The following is a 21,832-nucleotide window of genomic DNA, read 5'->3' as shown; positions in this document are numbered from 1 at the left end:
ATCAAGGATCTTTCTGTACATTACTCCGTTCATCTTTCCCTCGATCCTGACTAGTCTCCCGGTCCCTGCTGCTGAAAAACATCCCCACAGCATGATGCTGCCACCACCATGCTTCACCATAGGGATGGTCCCAGGTTTCATCCAGATGTGACGCTTGGCATTCAGGCCAAAGAGTTCAATCTTGGTTTCATCAGACCAGAGAATCTTGTGACTTTTGGCAAACTTCAAGCGTACTGTCATGTGCCTTTTACAGAGTGTCGTTTGTCTGGCAATTCTACCAAAAAAGTGTGATTGGTAGAGTGCTGCAGATATGTTTGTCCTTCTGGAAGGTTATCCCATCTCCACAGAGGAACTCCGGAGCTCTGTCAGTATGACCATCAGGTTCTTTGTCACCTCCCTGACCAAGGCCCTTTTCCCCCGATTGCTCAATTTGGCTGGGCAGCCAGCTCTAAGAAAAGTCTTGGTGGTTCCAAACTTCTTCCATTTAAGAATGATGAAGAACACTGTGTTCTTGGGGACCTTCAATGCTGCAGAAATGTTTTGGTACCCTTTCCCAGATCTGTGCCTCGACATAATCCTGTCTCGGTGCTCTACGGGCAATTCCTTCGACCTCATGGCTCGGTTTTTGCTTTAACATGCATTGTCAAACTGTGGGACCTTATGTCGACAGGTTTGTGCCATTCCAAATCCTGTCCAATCAATTGAATCAACTCTAATCAAGTTGTAGAAACGTCTCAAACATGATCAATGGAAACAGGATGCACCTGAGCTCAATTTCGAGTCTCATAGCAAACGGTCTGAATACTTAAATAAGGTATTTCTGATTTTTATGTTAAAAATTGTGCAAAAAATTCTAAAAACCTGTTTTCACTTTGTGTTTATGGGGTATTATGTTGTAGATTGATGAGGAAAATGTGTTATTTATTCCACTTTAGAATAAGGCTGTAACGTAACAAAATGTGGAAAAAGGGAAGGGGTCTGAATACTTACCGAATGCACCTCAACACTGTTCTAATATTATTTTGACCCAGTTATGACTGTTGTGAAAATGAATCAGATTCAGATTAATCTGAGGCTGTGTGTGTGTGTGTGTGTGTGTGTGTGTGTGTGTGTGTGTGTGTGTGTGTGTGTGTGTGTGTGTGTGTGTGTGTGTGTGTGTGTGTGTGTGTGTGTGTGTGTGTGTGTGTGTGTGTGTGTGTGTGTGTGTGTGTGTGTGTGTGTGTGTGTGTGTGTGTGTGTGTGTGTGTGTGTATGTGTGCCCCTGTCTTTGTTTCTTTCCATATGTGTTCATTCAGCACAGCAGCAGTCCTTAGTTACCACCATAGTCTGTCCTCTATTACAGCAGCAGTCCTTAGTTACCATCATAGGCTGTATTCTATTACAGTTCTGTCAACATATGGAGCTATTAAAATTAATAATAAAATAACTTCTGACTGAAGAAAAGACTCTCTCTCTCTGTATCTCTCCTTCTCTCTGATAATGATCATACTGCTGTGCGTCAAACTTAAGGATTCTAACTGAAGCCCCGACCCGTCTCTGTCAGAAGTGCTTTAGTTTGGCAGTATATTGACAGGCTTGATTGGATTGACTGGCTGGCTGGCTGAATATGGTGTGAGAGGATAGACTAAAGTTGCATTCACACACAGTCCTGAGGAAGATAGATGACCTTGACAGGAACAGATAAAAGATCTGAGTGTAATGGCCAGAGGATGTCTGACACACACCGATGTGCCCTAGTAGGAAGTCCACTGTGTGCAGCTCACCCTGCACTAACATAAATAACCTGATACTGTTGAAGTAATATGGCTGCAGGTTTATCTGCCTCACCTAAAGCCCATTCTGGTGGGAAGCTGCTATAGACCACCAAGTGCTAACAGTCAGTATCTGGATAACATCTGTGGAATGCTTGATAATGTATGTGATATCATCAGAGGTATATTTTCTGCGTGATTTTAAATATTGACTGGCTTTCATCAAGCTGCCCACTCAAGAAAAAGCTTAAAACTGTAACCAGTGCCTTATCAGTCAACCTACCAAGGTAGTTACAAACAGCACAGGAATTAAATCATCAACATGTATTGATCACATCTTTACTAATGCTGCAGAAATTAGCTTGAAAATATTATCCAGATCCATCGGATGTATTGATCACAATATAGTAGACATATCTAGGAAAACCAAAGTTCCAAAGGCTGAGCCTAATATAGTGTATAAGAGGTCATACAATAAGTTTTGTAGGGATTCCTATGTTGTTGATGTAAATAATATTTGTTGGTCAGTGGTGTGTAATTATTATTTTTATTTTTATTTATTTCACCTTTATTTAACCAGGTAGGCAAATTGAGAACACGTTCTCATTTACAATTGCGACCTGGCCAAGATAAAGCAAAGCAGTTCGACACATACAAGAACACATAGTTACACATGGAGTAAAACAAACATACAGTCAATAAAACAGTGAAAATAAGTCTATATACAATATGAGCAAGTGAGGTGAGATAAGGGAGGTGAAGGCAAACAAAATATATATATAAATAAATTAAAAAATATATATAAAAAGGCCATGGTGGCGAAGTAAATACAATATAGCAAGTAAAAAAATAACACTGGAATGGTTGGTTTGCAGTGGAAGAAGGTGCAAAGTAGAGATAGAAATAATGGGGTGCAAAGGAGCAAAATAAATAAATACAGTAGGTAAAGAGGTAGTTGTTTGGGCTAAATTATAGATGGGCTATGTACAGGTGCAGTAATCTATGAGCTGCTCTGACAGCTGGTGCTTAAAGCTAGTGAGGGAGATAAGTGTTTCCAGTTTCAGAGATTTTTGTAGTTCGTTCCAGTCATTGGCAGCAGACAACTGGAAGGAGAGGCGGCCAAAGGAAGAATTGGTTTTGGGGGTGACCAGAGAGATATACCTGCTGGAGCGCGTGCTACGGGTGGGCGTTGCTATGGTGACCAGCGAGCTGAGATAAGGGGGGACTTTACCTAGCAGGGTCTTGTAGATGACCTGGAGCCAGTGGGTTTGGCGACGAGTGTGAAGCGAGGGCCAGCCAACGAGAGCGTACAGGTCGCAGTGGTGGGTAGTATATGGGGCTTTGGTGACAAAACGGATGGCACTGTGATAGACTGCATCCAATTTATTGAGTAGGGTTTTGGAGGCTATTTTGTAAATGACATCACCGAAGTCGAGGATTGGTAGGATGGTCAGTTTTACAAGGGTATGTTTGGCAGCATGAGTGAAGGATGCTTTGTTGCGGAATAGGAAGCCAATTCTAGATTTAACTTTGGATTGGAGATGCTTGATGTGAGTCTGGAAGGAGAGTTTACAGTCTAACCAGACACCTAGGTATTTGTAGTTGTCCACATATTCTAAGTCAGAGCCGTCCAGAGTAGTGATGCTGGACAGGCGGGCAGGTGCAGGCAGCAATCGGTTGAAGAGCATGCATTTAGTTTTACTTGTATTTAAGAGCAATTGGAGGCCACGGAAGGAGAGTTGTATGGCATTGAAGCTCGCCTGGAGGGTTGTTAACACAGTGTCAAGAGAAGGGCCAGAAGTATACAGAATAGTGTCGTCTGCGTAGAGGTGGATCAGAGACTCACCAGCAGCAAGAGCGACATCATTGATGTATACAGAGAAGAGAGTCGGTCCAAGAATTGAACCCTGTGGCACCCCCATAGAGACTGCCAGAGGTCCGGACAACAGACCCTCCGATTTGACACACTGAACTCGATCAGAGAAGTAGTTGGTGAACCAGGCGAGGCAATCATTAGAGAAACCAAGGCTGTCGAGTCTGCCGATGAGGATGTGGTGATTGACAGAGTCAAAAGCCTTGGCCAGGTCAATGAATATGGATGCACAGTACTGTTTCCTATCGATAGCGGTTAAGATATCGTTTATGACCTTGAGCGTGGCTGAGGTGCACCCATGACCAGCTCTGAAACCAGATTGCATAGCGGAGAAGGTATGGTGGGATTCGAGATGGTCGGTAATCTGTTTGTTGACTTGGCTTTCGAAGACCTTAGAAAGGCAGGGTAGGATAGATATAGGTCTGTAGCAGTTTGGGTCTAGAGTGTCTCCCCCTTTGAAGAGGGGGATAACCGCAGCTGCTTTCCAATCTTTGGGAATCTCAGACGACACGAAAGAGAGGTTGAAAAGGCTGGTAATAGGGGTGGCAACAATTTCAGCAGATAGTTTTAGAAAGAAAGGGTCCAGATTATCTAGCCCGGCTGATTTGTAAGGGTCCAGATTTTGCAGCTCTTTCAGAACATCAGCTGACTGTATTTGGGAGAAAGAGAAATGGGGAAGGCTTGGGCGAGTAGCAGAGGGGAGGGCAGTGCTGTTGACCGGGGTAGGGGTAGCCAGGTGGAAAGCATGGCCAGCCGTAGAAAAATGCTTATTGAAATTCTCAATTATAATGGATTTGTCGGTGGTGACAGTATTTCCTATCTTCAGTGCAGTTGGAAGCTGGGAGGAAGTGTTCTTATTCTCCATGGACTTTACAGTGTCCCAGAACTTTTTTGAGTTTGTGTTGCAGGAAGCAAATTTCTGCTTGAAAAAGCTAGCCTTGGCTTTTCTAACTGCCTGTGTATACTGGTTTCTAGCTTCCCTGAAAAGTTGCATATCACGGGGGCTGTTCGATGCTAATGCAGAACGCCATAGGATGTTTTTCTGTTGGTTAAGGGCAGTCAGGTCAGGAGAGAACCAAGGGCTATATCTGTTCCTGGTTCTAAATTTCTTGAATGGGGCATGCTTATTCAAGATGGTGAGGAAGGCATTTTTTTAAAATATCCAGGCATCCTCTACTGACGGGATGAGATCAATATCCTTCCAGGATACCTCGGCCAGGTCGATTAGAAAGGCCTGCTCGCTGAAGTGTTTCAGGGAGCGTTTGACAGTGATGAGTAGAGGTCGTTTGATCGCTGACCCATTACGGATACAGGCAATGAGGCAGTGATCGCTGAGATCTTGGTTGAAAACAACAGAGGTGTATTTGGAGGGCAAGTTGGTTAGGATGATGTCTATGAGGGTACCCGTGTTTACGGAATTGGGGTGATACCTGGTAGGTTCATTGATAATTTGTGTGAGATTGAGGGCATCAAGCTTAGATTGTAGGATGGCTGGGGTGTTAAGCATGTTCCAATTTAGGTCGCCTAGCAGCACAAGCTCTGAAGATAGATGGGGGGCAATCAGTTCACATATGGTGTCCAGAGCACAGCTGGGGGCAGAGGGTGGTCTATAGCAGGCGGCAACAGTGAGAGACTTGTTTTTAGAGAGGTGGATTTTTAAAAGTAGGAGTTCAAATTGTTTCGGAACAGACCTGGATAGTAAAACAGAACTCTGCAGGCAATCCTTGCAGTAGATTGCAACACCGCCCCCTTTGGCCGTTCTATCTTGTCTGAAAATCTTGTAGTTAGGGATGAAGATGTCAGAATTTTTGGTGGTCTTCCTAAGCCAGGATTCAGACACGGCTAAAACATCTGGGTTGGCAGAGTGTGCTAAAGCAGTGAACAAAACAAACTTAGGGAGGAGGCTTCTAATGTTAACATGCATGAAACCAAGGCTATTACGGTTACAGAAGTCATCAAAAGAGAGCGCCTGGGGAATAGGAGTGGAGCTAGGTACTGCAGGGCCTGGATTCACCTCTACATCACCAGAGGAACAGAGGAGGAGTAGGATAAGGGTACGGCTAAAAGCTATGAGAATTGGTCGTTTGGAACGTCTAGAACAGATTGTAAAAGGAAGTTTCTGGGGGCGATAAAATAGCTTCAAGGAATAATGTACAGACAAACGTATGGTAGGATGTGAATACAGTGGAGGTAAACCTAGGTAATGGGTGATGATGAGAGAGATATAGTCTCTAGAAACATCATTTAAACCAGGTGATGTCATCGCATATGTGGGTGGTGGAACTGAGAGGTTGGATATATAGTGAGCAGGGCTAGAGGCTCTACAGTGAAATAAGCCAATAAACACTAACCAGAACAGCAATGGACAAGGCATATTTACATTAAGGAGAGGCATTCTTAATCGAGTGATCATAAGGGTCCAGTGAGTAGAGGTTGGTTGGGGGCACGGCGATCCAGACAGCTGGCCGGGTAGCTGGCTATCGGTAGCAAGATAACATAGGATGGAGGTCTGTTTTTATTTTATTTATTTTTTATTATTTTTTTGTCACCTCGTTCGTTTCCGTCGGTAGATTAGTGGGGTTCCGTGTGGTAGAGGGGATCGATCCAATTGGCAAAATAGATATAGTGACCCAGGAAAAAAAAAAAAAAAAAATATAAAATTGTCCGGTATATTTATTTAGATAGCAGCCGATAAGACAGCTAATAATTAGCAGATGGGTATTCAGAAACGTCGCAATGGAAAAGCCTGTTGAAACCACCTCGGACAATTACGTCGGCAGACCAGTCGTGATGGATCGGCGGGGCTCCGTGTCTGCAATAAAGGGTCCAGTCCAATTGGCAAAGAGGTATTGTAGCCCAATAATTCGCTGGTTAGACCTCTTCGGCTAGCCGGCAGATGGGCCTAGCTCGAGGCTAGCTCAAGGCTAACTGGTGCTTGTTTCATTGTTTAATGAGGCGCAAACAGACACTGCACTTGACACATTTATGAAATTGCTTATTCCAGTTACTAATAAGCATCCACCTATTAAGAAAAGTACTGTAAAAAATGTTTAAATCCCTGTGGATTGATGGGGAATTGAAAACTTGCATGGTTGAGAGTGATGAGGCAAAAGGAATGGAAAATAAGTCTGGCTGCACAACTGATTGGCAAACTTATTGCAAATTGAGAAATGCTGTGACTAAACTGAATAAAAAGAAGAAGAAACTACACTATGAAATAAAGATAAATGACATAAAGAATGATAGTAAAAAGCTTTGGAGCAACTTAAATTACATTTTTGGGAAAAAAGCAAACTCAGCTCCATCATTCATTGAATCAGATGACTCATTCACAACAAAACCAACTGATATTGCCAACGACTTTAATGATTTTTTCATTGGCAAGATTAGCAAATTTACGTGTGACATGCAAGCAACTAACACTGACACTACACATCCAAGTATATCTGACCAAATTTTGAAAGACGAGCATCATTGGCAAGATTAGCAAATTTACGTGTGACATGCAAGCAACTAACACTGACACTACACATCCAAGTATATCTGACCAAATTTTGAAAGACGAGCAATTTTTGGGAAATTTTTTGGGAAAAAAGCTAACTCAGCTCCATCATTCATTGAATCAGATGACTCATTCACAACAAAACCAACTGATATTGCCAACTACTTTAATGATTTTTTCATTGGCAAGATTAGCAAATTTACGTGTGACATGCAAGCAACTAACACTGACACTACACATCCAAGTATATCTGACCAAATTTTGAAAGATGAGCATTGTCATTTTGAATTCTGTAAAGTGAGTGTGGAAGAGGTGAGCAAAGTATTGTTGTCTATCAACAATGACAAGCCACCGGGGTCTGACAACTTGGATGGAAAATTACTGAGGATAATAGCAGACGATATTGACACTTCTGCTTGCCATATTTTCAATTTAAGCTTACTAGAAAGTGTGTGCCCCCAGGCTTGGAGGGAAGCAAACACCATTCCGATACCTAAGAATAGTAAAGCCCTCTTTACTGGCTCAAAAGCCTACCAATCAGCCGGTTACAAATCCTTAGTACATTTTTGGGGAAAAATTGTGTTTGACAAGATACAATGCTATTTTACAGTAAACAAATTGACAACAAACTTTCAACATGCTTATAGGGAAGGACATTCAACAAGCACAGCACTTACACAAATTACTGATGATTGGCTGAAAGAATATTATGATAAAAAGATTGTGGGGGCTGTTTTGTTAGACTTCAGTGCAGCTTTTGACATTATCAATAATAGTCTGCTGCTGGAAAAACGTATGTGTTATGGCTTTACACCCCCTGCTATAATGTGGATAAAGAGGTACCTGTCTAACAGAACAAAGTGGGTGTTCTTTAATGGAAGCCTCTCCAACAAAATCCACGTAGAATCAGGAATTCCCCGGGGCAGCTGTCTAGGCCCATTATTTTTTCAATATTTACTAATGACATGCCATTGGCTTTGAGTAAAGCCAGTGTTACTATGTATGTGGATGATTCAACACTATTCATGTCAGCTACTACAGTGACTGAAATGACTGCAACACTTAACAAAGAGTTGCAGTTAGTTTCAGAGTGGGTGGCAAGGAATAAGTTAGTCCTAAATATTTCTAAAACTAAAAGCATTGTATTTGGGACAAATCATTCACAAAACCCTAAACCTCAACTAAATCTCGTAAGAAATAATGTGGAAATTGAGCAAGTTGAGGTGACACATTTTTTGGAGTAAACCTGGATTGTAAACTGTCATGGTCAAAACATATTGATACAACAGTAGCTAAGCTGGGGAGAGCTAAGCTGTCCATAATAAAGCGCTGCTCTACCTTCTTAACAGCACTATCAACAAGACAGGTCCTACAGGCCCTAGTTTTGTCGTACCTGGACTACTGTTCATTTGTGTGGTCATGTGCCACAAAAATGGACATAGGGAATTTTTAATTGGCTCAGTACAGGGCAGCACGATTGGCCCTTGGATGTGCATGGAGAGCTGATATTAATAATATACATGTCAATCTCTCCTGGTGGAAAGTGGAGGAGAGATTGACGTCATCACTACTTGTATTTATGAGAGGTATTGACATGTTGAATGCACAGAGCTGTCTGTCTGAACTACTGGCACACAGCTCGGACATCCATGCATACCCCAGAAACATGCCACAAGAGGTCTCTTCACAGTCCCCAAGTCCAGAACAGACTATGGGTAGTGCACAGTACTACATAGAGCCATGACTACATGGAACCCTGTTCCACATCAAGTAATTGATGCAAGCAGTAAAATTTGATTTAAAAAAACAGATAAAAATACACCTTGTGGAACAGCAGGGACTGTGAAGCAACACAAACATAAGCACAGACACATGCATGCACACACGATAACATACGCACTATACACATACGTACAGATGGATTTTGTACTGTAGATATGTGGTAGCGGTAGAGTAGGGTCCTGAGGGCACACAGTGTCTTGTGAAATCTGTGAATGCATTGTTATGTTTTTCAAATGTAGCTGCTAATGGGGATCAATAATAAATACAAATACACACGCTCACACACACAATACATACATGTATGAATATGTACACTCACACACAGACACACAAACTCACACACAAGGGTCTTGATTGCTGTTTTATCCCTTATTTCTCCACAGATAAACCTACAGAGGAGGATGCGGGTCACGGGCCTAATTACCCAGGGTGCAAAGCGCATCGGCAGCCCAGAGTACGTCAAGTCTTACAAAGTGGCCTCTAGTGATGATGGCAAGACCTGGAGGACAAACAAAGTCAAGGGCACAGACGAGGACATGGTGAGACACACACACACACTCACAGCAACTGGAGACCACACACCAAGTCAAGGGCAGAGTGGAGGACATGATGAGATGACTTTTTAATTAGCCAGCTCACTCCGGGTTCCTCTTCCTAGCACTTACCCCCCTCCACTTTTTATGACTTTTAGATTGCATTTTATACTATTTGGGGATAAACGGCCACCAAATAGACTCCCCGACACTCTGTCATTTTTGACAGCGCACCATGTCCCCTGTCCTGTCCTCCAACCAGCCATCCCCATTTTGACCCCTGCCACCAATAGATTGTGTATGTGTGCCATTCAGAGGGTGAATGGGCAAGACAAAAGTTTTAAGTGCCTTTGAACAGGGAACAGGGTATGAAAGTAGGTGCCAGGCGCACCAGTTGTTCATGCTGAACGGTTTCTTGTGTGTATCAAGAATTGTCCACCACCCAAGAACATGCAGCCAACTTGACACTACTGTGGAAGCATTGGAGTCAACATGGGCCAGCATCCCTGTGGAACGCCTTTGACAGCTTGTAGAGTCCATGCCCCAACGATATGAGGCTATTCTGAGGGTAAATGGGGGGTGCAACTCAATATTAGGAAGGTGTTCCTAATGTTTGGTATACTCAGTGTATATATCTACAGTACCAGTCAAAAGTTTCGACACACCTACTCATCAAGGGTTTTTCTTTATTTTTACTATTTTCTACATTGTAGAATAATAGAGAAGACATCAAAACTATGAAATAACACATATGGAATCATGTAATAACCAAGAAATTGTTTAACAAATCCAAATATATTTTAGATTCTTCAAAGTAGCCACTCTTTGCCTTGATGACAGCTTTGCATAATCTTGGTATTCTCGCAACCAGCTTCATGAGGAATGCTTTTCCAACAGTCTTGAAGGAGTTCCCACATATGCTGAGTACTTGTTGGCTGCTTTTCCATCACTCTGCTGTCCAACTCATCCCAAACCATCTCAATTGGGTTGAGGTCGTGTGATTGTGGAGGCCAGATCATCTGATGCAGCACTCTATCACTCTCCTTAGTCAAATAGCCCTTACACAGCCTGGAGGTGTTTTGGGGTTCATTGTCCTGTTGAAAAACAATTGATTGTCCCACTAAGCGCAAACCAGATGGGATTTCATATCGCTGCAGAATGCTGCGGTAGCCATGCAGGTTTAGTGTGATTTGAATTCTAAATAAATCACCAACAGTGTCACCAGAATAACATCCCCACACCATCACACCTCCTCCATGCTTCACGGTGGAACCACACATGCGGAGATCATCTGTTCACCTACTCTGCGTCTCACAAAGAGACAACGGTTGGAACCAAAAATCTCAAATGTTTTCCTTTGCGTGTCTTTATTTTGATGTTGAGATGTGTCTGTTACTCTGTGAAGCATTTATTTTGGCTACAATCTGAGGTGCAGTTAACTCTAATGAACTTATTATCTGCAGCAGAGGTAACTCTGGGTATTCCTTTCCTATGGCGGTCCTCATGAGAGCCAGTTTCATCATAGCGCTTGATGGTTTTTGCGACTGTACTTGAAGAATCTTTCAAAGTTCTTGAAATTTTCCAGATTGACAGACAGACCTTCATGTCTTAATAACGAAATGATGGACTAATGTTTCTCTTTGCTTATTTGAGCTGTTCTTGACATAATATGGACTTGTTACCACCTCTACCTTGTCACAACACAACTGATTGGCTCAAATGCTGTAAGAAGGACAGAAATTCCATAAATTAAGTTTTAACAAGGCTCACCTGTTAATTGAAATGCATTCCAGGTGACTACCTCATGAAGCTGGTTGAGAAAATGCCAAGAGTGTGCAAAGTTGTCATCAAGGCATCGTGTGGCTACTTTCTCAAATCTCAAATATAAAATACTGTATATTTTTATTTGTTTAACACTTTTTGGTTACTACAAGATTCCATATGTGTTATTTCATAGTTTTAATGTCTTCGCTATTATTCCACCATGTTGAAAATAGCAAAAATAAAGAAAAACCCTGGAATGAGTAGTTGTGTACCAACTTTTGACAGGTACTGTATACAGTTGAAGTCGGAAGTTTACATACACCTTAGCCAAATACATTTAAATTCAGTTTTTCACAATCCCTGACATTTAATCCAAGTAAAAACTCCCTGTTTTAGGTCAGTTAGGATCACCACTTTATTTTAAGAATGTGAAATGTCAAAATAATTGTAGAGAGAATGATTTATTTCAGCTTTTATTTCTTTCATCACATTCTCAGTGGGTCAGAAGTTTACATACACTCAATTAGTATTTGGGTAACATTGCCTTTAAATTGTTTAACTTGGGTCAAACGTTTCGGGTAGCCTTCCACAAGCTTCCCACAAATAGTTGGGTAAATTTTGTCCCATTCCTCCTGACAGTGCTGGTGTAACTAAGTCAGGTTTGTAGGCCTCCTTGCTCGCACACGCTTTTTCAGTTCTGCCCACAAAATGTCTATAGGATTGAGGTCAGGGCTTTGTGATGGCCACTCCAATACCTTGACTTTGTTGTTGCCATTTTGCCACAATTTTGGAAGTATGCTTGGGGTCATTGTCCATTTGGAAGACCCATTTGTGACCAAGCTTTAACTACCTGACTGATGTTGCTTCAATATATCCACACAATTTTCTTTCCTCGTGATGCCATCTATTTTGTGAAGTGCACCAGTCCCTCGTGCAGCAAAGCACCCCCACAACATGATGCTGCCACCCCCGTGCTTCAGGGTTGAGATGGTGTTCTTCGGCTTGCAAGCCTCCCTCTTTTTCCTCCAAACATAATGATGGTCATTATTACCAAACAGTTCTATTTTTGTTTCATCAGACCAGAGGACATTTCTCCAATACAAAGAGGTTCTGAGTACATCCACAGGTACACCTCCAATTGACTCAAAATGTGTCAATTAGCCTATCAGAAGCTTCTAAAGCATGACATTATTTTCTGGAATTTTCCAAGCTGTTTAAAGGCACTGTCAACTTAGTGTATGTAAACTTCTGACCCACTGAAATTGTAAATAAGTGAATTATAAGTGAAATAATCTGTCTGTAAACAATTGTTGGAATAATTACTTGTGTCATGCACAAAGTAGATGTCCTAACCGACTTGCCAATACAATAGTTTGTTAACAAGAAATTAGTGGAGATGTTGAAAATCAAGTTTTAATGACTCCAACCTAAGTGTATGTAAAGTACCGACTTCAACTGTATATTCTGACAACAATATAAACGCAACATGTTTCTAAGATTTTACTGAATTACAGTTCATATAAGGAGATCCGTTAATTGAAATGGTCACAGATATCTTTCAAAAATTTGCCTCACAACAGGGCTCAGGATCTCGTCAAAGTATTTCTTTGCATTTAAAATTGGCATCGATAAAATGCAATTACTTTCATTGTCTGTAACTTATAACTGCCCATACCATAACCCCACTGCCACCATGGGGCACTCTGTTCACAACGTTGACATCAGCAAACTGCTTGCCCAAACGACGTCATAAACTTGTTCTACGGTTGTAAGGCTGGTTGGACGTACCGGTTGGACGTACATGGCTGCAATCAGCATGGCATGCCAATTGCACGCTCCCTCAAAACTTGAGACATCTGTGGCATTGTGTTCTATGACAAAACTGCACATTTTCGAGTGGCCTTTTAATGTCCCCAGAACAAGGTCCACCTGTGTCATGATAATGCTGTTTAATCAGCTTCTTGATATGCCACAGCTGTCAGGGGGAGGATTATCTTGGCAAAGGATAAACACTCACTAACAGGAAGTAAACAGATGTGGGCACAACATCTGAGAGAAATAAGCTTTTGTGCAAATGGAGAATTTCTCTGATATTTTATTTCAGCTCATGAAATATGGGACCAACACGTTACATGTTGCGTTTATATTTTTGTTATATATACAGTATATAGTTGTTACTCTAACAACTGTAAGATTAATGAGGCATGCGGAACACCGGGGTGCAAGGCTAAACTCAAAACCCAGTTGTTAATTTTCTTGCCTGAGATCTTTGAGTCTGACTGAGTGTGCTAGCCAGAGAGTAGACTCTGATGTTCTGACCTAGAGGGAGCCCTCTTTTGAGTACACCTCTGTGCAATGCTGACCTGAATTCATCCAGAGAGAGCTGCATTCCTTAACACACACACAAACACACACACACAAACAAACATGCATACCACCTGAGAGGGCCCTGTGAAACACTATGTTAGTTCATTTGGGGATAGCACTGTAAAACGGTCTATATGGTATGGCAAGGTAATTGGTCCACTAATTCAAAACACATCGTGTGCTTACAAATTACCAGCTTAAATCGTGCAATTTAAAACATATATTTTTCCAGTAATTCGAGCTCATTGAATGGCAGCAATTTGTTGAGTTTCGAGTAGACACTAGAGACCGTGTGAGCGACTGTTCACAGAGACAATTTGCTTCCCCCTTCCTATCCCTTTTAACCCATCTTCTGTCGTATAATTTCCCTCCTCAGATATTCCGTGGAAATGTGGAAAACAACGCTCCTTCTGCCAACTCCTTCACCCCTCCCATTGAGGCGCAGTACGTGCGCATCTACCCCCAGGTCTGTAGGAGACACTGCACCCTGCGCATGGAGCTGCTTGGCTGTGAACTCACAGGTAATAATTCATGACTAGAGGTTCGCACAGGCCACCTAGGTGCGGGTAGAAGTTCCCCTTCTTGGAAGAACAGAACAGTTCTGCATTTCTCATGAAGTACAATAGGGGGCGCCATTGAGTACTGTCAAATCATATTTCTTTGGAAGTATTGTTTTGGAGGTCATTTGCAGTTCTAGAAAGGACTGTTTCCACTAACTAGTTTGTTTCTCCAGGCTGCTCTGAGCCCATGGGGATGAAGTCAGGCCACATCCAGGACTACCAGATCACAGCGTCCAGCCTCTTCAGAACACTCAACATGGACATGTTCACCTGGGAACCCAGCAAGGCCCGTCTGGACAAACAGGGAAAGGTCAATGCCTGGACTTCTGGACGCAGTGACCAGTCCCAGTGGCTTCAGGTAGGAGGCTACCCTGCTTCCCATCTAAGAAAACATAGGAACTGGAGTTTCTCCTGGCCACATAATCTGACCAGGAAAAACAGAGGATCGTAGGAATAGCCTAGTCAGGATAAATTAATTTGTTATTTTTCAGCAGAAACTTGCATAAAGGAACTTATACTATATGCATTCAGAACTTGTGGCTTATGGGGGAAATATACTTCAACTTTATTTTGTAAGCATCATACATCTACTAACTTCACCAGAACCTCATAACTCCAACTAGTCCTAATTCAACCACCTTTTCTATAACTACTCCTGAATGCAACTCCGGCCACGCCTGCACTGTGCTTGTGAATCTGCCCTCTTGTCCTCTTACCTTTAGCTGCAGCCCAGTACGTGCTGTCACACTACAGTTATCCTATTTGTGCTCATTAAGGTAACTGATTGTCTCAGACGACCCAGCCGGGGCCTTAAGCAAAGACGCATCCCTCAACGGACACTTATAGTTTGTCCTCCCAGGAACTTGAGAAGTATCTCGTTACCAAAAAGCGTGAGAGAGTGACTTAGAGTATATGAGAAGATTTTGTCTAGAATAACAGTTGGGAATAGAGCAGGTCACAGCTGTTTGGAATCATCGGGACTTAGCCAGATGTGAATGTGCATCAGTGTTTCAAAACAATCGTAGATATAGTCCAGATGCAGGATCTTAATTTGATCACCCTGTTGCAGGAGAACTTTAGTGCAATGCAGGAAATGTGTAACTTGTAGTGTAATTGAGGTAAAAAAAGGCTTCTGAAGTTTTCAATTTCCAATTTGCGATTTCAGACTTGATGTTCCCTTACGAAAAATATATCAATCCCTACAAAAATGTCCATGAATTATGATCATCATAATAATTCAAATGTCCTGTTGCTGCAGGATTATTTTCATGCTGTAACAAACTGACTCAAATTAAGATTCTACATCTGTATGTCCTTATTGTTTATTGCAGTGTCCGCAGTTGACTTAAGATGCTGAGAAGTTCCAGGGAAGGAGATAAAAGCTTCTCCCTACAGGCTGCACTGGTTCCAACATGAATTAAGCTATCCTGGCATTACAAAAGCTCTGTTATGAAACGTTGCTCGTTATGACACTGTCACCTGACCTGACAAGGACAGAACTCTGGATTCCAGTAGCCTATGTAACATGTCCAGACTAGGGCCTGGAGTTTTCTAGCTGGTTAGGTGACATGGTCAAGAAAACAATACAGGAATATTAAAAATACAGGAATATTTTGTTTTCTAGAACAGTAAAATAAAGGGCATAACATTTGTGTCTGATGGTAATCTCTGGGATCGGTTGTTCCCTGGCCTTTCTGTCGTCTCCTACCTCTCTGATAGTCCGTTAGAGCCTAGCGGTGACATAAACAGTGCCCCACAGTAGTGCCCCCTTGTCTAGCCATAATTACATTGGCTGAACCTGGCGTGAGATATGTTTTTATCACAGCAAAGGCCTTCTAAGAAGGAAGAGGCCAGGCTCTGCGGTTAGACTAGCTCCAGACAGGCCATGAAGCTCAGTTGAATTGATTGCTGTGGATAGAGGGAAACTCGTGGTTTGATATTACATGCTGTGCCTACAGGAGGAGGGAGAGGCTATGAAGCCAGCTGTTAAATCAATGGCTTCCTCCAACGACAAGGATACATGGCGATGCCCACTTCTCCCCACACCTTCTAGACCTACGGCAAGGAAAAATAAATAGAAGCATTGATGTTTTCACCTCACATTAGTGTGTTTGTCTCAGGAAGTATTGATGTTCATATGGTAATGTGCAGATGTGTTTGTTTATGTGTATGTGGGATGTGTATGAATGGATACACTCTACATATGAATGTTGGTGACTCTACTCACAGTTCAATATCTTCTCCGCACCAGTTGCCATGGTGAATAATTGATTACCAGTGACATTACTGGATGACTTTACATTTGATAGATTAATGGAATTAATCACACTTAGTGACAAATTAAGTATTCTAATTAATCAAGACAACTGCAGTAGAGCAGCAGGAAGAAAATCCTTTACAGAGTGCAAACACGCCAGACTAGATCTGGCCATGGAAGAGACTGAGCCCGCTCTCATCTGACTAACGAACCAGTCACTGTAATGAAATGTTGATATTGTCACATATGTATCTTTATCTTGAGGAGACCAAACAAACGTTGTGCATGATAAGGGTGAGACAGACTTTCGATATGACTTTCATGATTTTTTTTTAAGACCCACCTGCTCACACCCCCATCTCCAGTGTTTAAGTATACATTTTTTAAAGATGATTGATGAGAAAAGTATTGTCCAACCCATCGGGTATCTCACTGCACCCTCATATGCCGTGTCTTGAAATATGCAGATAGATGGATTAAAACTACATTTACACTGTAATAATTCCCACTTTAAATTACGTTCAGCTTATAAATGCTTCATAAAGCCTTCATAATGCCTTCATAAGCACTACAAAATGTGTTACAAAGCAGCTATAACCATATTTCATGCTTTATACAGGGTTCATAAATGTGGCATAACTGTGTGACATGATCACCTATGTCAAATGTGACATAACCCACTAGATTGAATATGATATAAACATGTGCTTTATAAAGGGTGACAACATGTGCTGATAAGCTCTAAAGTGATGTCATGTTAGTCACATTACACCTAATCTCTTTCCCAGACACTTCTGCCAAAATGTGTGGAAGGTCTAGTGGACCAAAGCATCAAACTTGGCCATCAGTTAATTTTTAGAAGATCAATTGTGGAAATGGGCATGGTTTAGCCATAATTATGACTTTTTGACTGTGTTAAGTAGTGACGATGATAAATCATTTACTCAGTAAGGTCACTCCTATAGAATTCTATGGTCACTCCCACTAAGGCCAACTTTTAATGGTTATCCCAGGAGTATATTATGTGTATACTATACTATGTGCTGTGTGCGCAATAGCCGAGGGACGACGTTACTCGAAGAAACACTTACCTTGATGAAAGCCCCCAACCTAAAGAAATTGAAAGTGTCTTTCTTCTGGAACCAAGTTACATGTTCCTCAGTACACAAACATGCACAGAACAACAATTAGCCATACTGCGCGGTGCTGGGCCCAGTCAGGTCTTTGACACATTCACCCACTCCCCCGATCACATAGCAGCCACAAAATGTTGTCACCATTATAACAGGTTGTAGTCAAGCCCTGGTCTCCGACATGGGAACAGAAGAGGAATACCTGGTGCGGTAGTCTCAGGTTGGACTACTCCAAATCATCTTGGTTCTGACACACGCACACAAACGCAAGCTTTGCAGGTCCATCAAATCATTTAAATACCTCTCACACCATACAGTAACCTGTAGATCATGAGACAACCTTCTTAAATGAACAGAATGTTAATAACCTATCTATTTACACGTTATGTAGTGTCCTGTAATACTTAGATTGAAGAGAGACACCTTCGGTCATTCATAACACATCCGTAAAGACTATATCGCATGATGCTTTACTTAATTTAAATTCAAACACTTTTGGTCATTTATAAGACATACATAAATGCCTTGTACCATATGACTCTGTACTTACTATAAGGTCAGACACCTTTGGTCATTCATAACTCATATATAAAGGCTTATTGATTTCAACACAAATGTATTAACACTCAGAGAATTATCACTAACAGCTAAAACAAATAAACATTAAAAACATGTTCAAACCATACATTTCCTTTTATTTGTAAATGTTTTAAGCAATACAAATACATTACATTTCTAAAAGTTCAGCAATGCAAATACATTGAACATTACACAGGGCTGTGAATAGTTTAGCTTGTCCCTAAGCTGGCGGACGTATGGTAATTGCCTTCCTGCTACAGTTACTGCATGTTGGTTCCAACCTTAAAAGTAACAACAAAGAAAGTTAGCAGGTCTGTTAGGGAATGCCTTTGTCACACCATCAGGAAAGGGAATTCCTGTGCTTCACTAGAAACTCAAAATGAGAAGATGGGAAACTCCATTCAAATCATATTATATTCCTCTTACAGTTACAAATCTCATAACATGACGACGGGACGCTGCGGTATCTAGGGGATTTGTATTTAGCTGAGCCTGCAAGCTAGCTAAATTTCGGATAGCTAGCAATTGTTGTGAAGTCACTGAACTTATTTTTTTTAAATGATTGAGGTAGCTACAGTAATCTAAGTCAACACTTAACTACTACAACCTAATTTAATTTACAAAAAAATAAAGGTTAACTTGTTTTTCATTGTCCAGTGGCAGCACAAATGGGCATTTTACTTTACTCCACCAATTCTATTGGGGACCGATTCACATCTTATGTGCGCTTACTGCACTACAGAAAACCCGCTAACCAAACAACAGTGCAGGGCATGCTCACTGAATTAAAGGGCAACTACCCTCAAAAATACACATTTCTTAGATTTTTACAAGACCTCAAAAGTCATCCCCTGATGTGGTTTAAACATCTACCTCACCTGCTTTTAAAAGGCCTTACCAACATTTTTTCCCATGAATGACTCCACTTTAGAGTGTGTGTAATCCTGCAGCACAGCATTTTGGGGGAAGGTCAGGTCCAACACTGACTATGCAGCCAAGAGTTAAAGTGGTTTGGCCATCCTAGAAATGCTGTAGTGAAATATAATATATCAAATTCAGCAGACGCTTTTATCCAAAGCGAATAACAGTCAAGTGTAAATAAATGTTTACGTATGGGTGGTTCTGGGAATCGAATCCAAATTCCTGGCTTTGCAATGCTCTTTGTGAAGCCTCAATTTAATATTATTTATAAAGGCCTTTATTAGGCAGTGCTTATGCCACCCTTTATAAAGCACAGGTTTATGTCAGCAGAATTCCAGCAGGATACCACCCTGGATCCCACTGCTGACTTGCTTCTGAAGCTAAGCAGGGTTGGTCCTGGATGGGAGACCAGATGTTGCTGGAAGTGGTGTTGGAGGGCCAAAAGGAGGCACCCTTTCCTCTGGTCTAAAAAAATATCCCACTGCCCCAGCACAGTGATTGGGGACATTGCCCTGTGTAGGGTGGCGTCTTTTGGATGGGACATTAAACGGGTGTCCTGACTCTCTGTGGTTACTAAAGATCCCATGGCACTTACTGTATGAGTAGGGGTGTTAACTGCAGTGTCCTGGCTTATTTCCCAAACTGGCCCCATACCATAATGGTCACCTAATCATCCCCAGTTAACAATTGCCGCATTACTCTCCCCTGTAACTATTCCCCAGGTCATTGCTGTAAATTTGAATGTGTTCTCAGTCAACTTACCTGGTAAAATAAAGGTAAAATAATGAATACATTTTTTTACATAGTGGGTTATGTCTCATTTGACATTGGTGTTTATGCCACATTTATGAACCCTTTATCAAGCATGACAAATGGTTATAGAAGACTTGTAACACATTTATGTAGTGTTTATGAAGGCTTTATGAAGGCTTTATGAATCCTTTATAAGCTGCATGTCATTTAAATCGGGACCCCACTGGTCTAACTCCACCCATAACTTTTGGTATTTAAAGCATTCCCAGCACTTTTTTGGTTTCTACATAATCCCAAATGTGTTATTTCATATTTTTGATGTCTTCACTATTATTCTACATTGTGGAAAATAGTCAAAATAAAGAAAAACCCTGGAATGAGTAGGTGTGTCCAAACTTTTGACTGGTACTGTAAGTTCCAACATCCATCTTGTACCAACATCAGTTATTTGTAAGTCTTTCTTCCAATAGTAAGAGATAGTCAGTTGGATAGGCTCTCTGCAAGGCTTTGTATATCTTACCTATCATATGAATATCCTTTTCTGAATCAAATAGGATTCCCTCAAGATTTTCCAAAATATTTCAAATAAAATAATTGTGATATGAAACTTTTAAATTGTTTGTATTTGAAAATATCTACTTTGGTCAGCCCAAAACTGCTTTTTAATTCTCTCATGGAAATAAATTACTTGATAATAGGAAATAAATGTAAGGTTTCTATGGCCTTAGTTTTCCATGTGGACCAATTTATCAGTCCATTCTGAAAAGCTATCCAAGGATTATGCCATCGGGTTGTGTTTTTGGGGAGTGATATTGGTTATTGCAGAATCTTATGGTTTCTTCCACATTGTTATAGCGTTCTTAACTTTGAAGTTGTTAATGTTCTTAGCTTCATCCTCGGAAAATAGACACGTAAAAAGATTCATCCTCGGAAAATAGACATGTAAAAGGATTCTTCCTCTGAAAATAGACACGTAAAAAGATTCATCCTCTGAAAATAGACATGTAAAAGGATTCATCCTCTGGAAATAGACACGTAAAAAGATTCATCCTCTGAAAATAGACACGTAAAAAGATTCATCCTCTGAAAATAGACATGTAAAAAGATTCATCCTCTGAAAATAGACATGTAAAAAGATTCATCCTCTGAAAATAGACATGTAAAAAGATTGATCCTCTGAAAATAGACATGTAAAAAGATTCATCCTCTGAAAATAGACATGTAAAAGGATTCTTCCTCTGAAAATAGACACGTAAAAAGATTCTTCCTCTGAAAATAGACACGTAAAAAGATTCATCCTCTGAAAATAGACACGTAAAAAGATTCATCCTCTGAAAATAGACATGTAAAAGGATTCTTCCTCTGAAAATAGACACGTAAAAAGATTCATCCTCTGAAAATAGACATGTAAAAGGATTCATCCTCTGGAAATAGACACGTAAAAAGATTCATCCTCTGAAAATAGACACGTAAAAAGATTCATCCTCTGAAAATAGACATGTAAAAAGATTCATCCTCTGAAAATAGACATGTAAAAAGATTCATCCTCTGAAAATAGACATGTAAAAAGATTGATCCTCTGAAAATAGACATGTAAAAAGATTCATCCTCTGAAAATAGACATGTAAAAGGATTCTTCCTCTGAAAATAGACACGTAAAAAGATTCTTCCTCTGAAAATAGACATGTAAAAAGATTCATCCTCTGAAAATAGACATGTAAAAGGATTCATCCTCTGAAAATAGACATGTAAAATTATTCTTCCTCTGAAAATAGACATGTGAAAGGATTCTTTGACTTTCAGTAGCGCTTCAAGTATCTGAGTTAGCTGTAGCCTGGTACATCTCAGAGACCCCTCCCAGGCAAACCGGTGACCCAGGGACCCCATCATACGTTAACAAACATTCAATTTTTTGTCTTGTCATCAGGTGAATGATAATGGCAAGGATAAGTGATCAACATTTCAAAACGAATAGGTTTGGTAAATCGTTTTTCATTATTTTGACCTCTCAACACTATAATTGGACGAGGAAGTGTAACTCTTGCAGCCTATAAACT

General features: G+C 40.9%; 1 protein-coding gene across 2 annotated transcripts in view; it reads left to right on the top strand.

Moving 5' to 3' along the window:
- The window catches only part of LOC129853131 (EGF-like repeat and discoidin I-like domain-containing protein 3), a 234,777-nt gene that overhangs the window by 144,840 nt on the left and 68,105 nt on the right, over nucleotides 1–21,832 (top strand). For both annotated transcript variants that reach the window (XM_055918856.1, XM_055918855.1), the window contains exons 6-8: nucleotides 9,292–9,447; nucleotides 13,949–14,093; nucleotides 14,306–14,490. In XM_055918856.1, coding sequence (XP_055774831.1) covers nucleotides 9,292–9,447; nucleotides 13,949–14,093; nucleotides 14,306–14,490 — 486 coding nt within the window. The remainder of the gene's footprint in view (nucleotides 1–9,291; nucleotides 9,448–13,948; nucleotides 14,094–14,305; nucleotides 14,491–21,832) is intronic.

This window comes from Salvelinus fontinalis, chromosome 4 (assembly GCF_029448725.1).
Source record: "Salvelinus fontinalis isolate EN_2023a chromosome 4, ASM2944872v1, whole genome shotgun sequence".
Classification (NCBI taxonomy): Eukaryota; Metazoa; Chordata; class Actinopteri; order Salmoniformes; family Salmonidae; genus Salvelinus; species Salvelinus fontinalis.
This window is presented reverse-complemented; position numbering and strand designations above follow the sequence as displayed.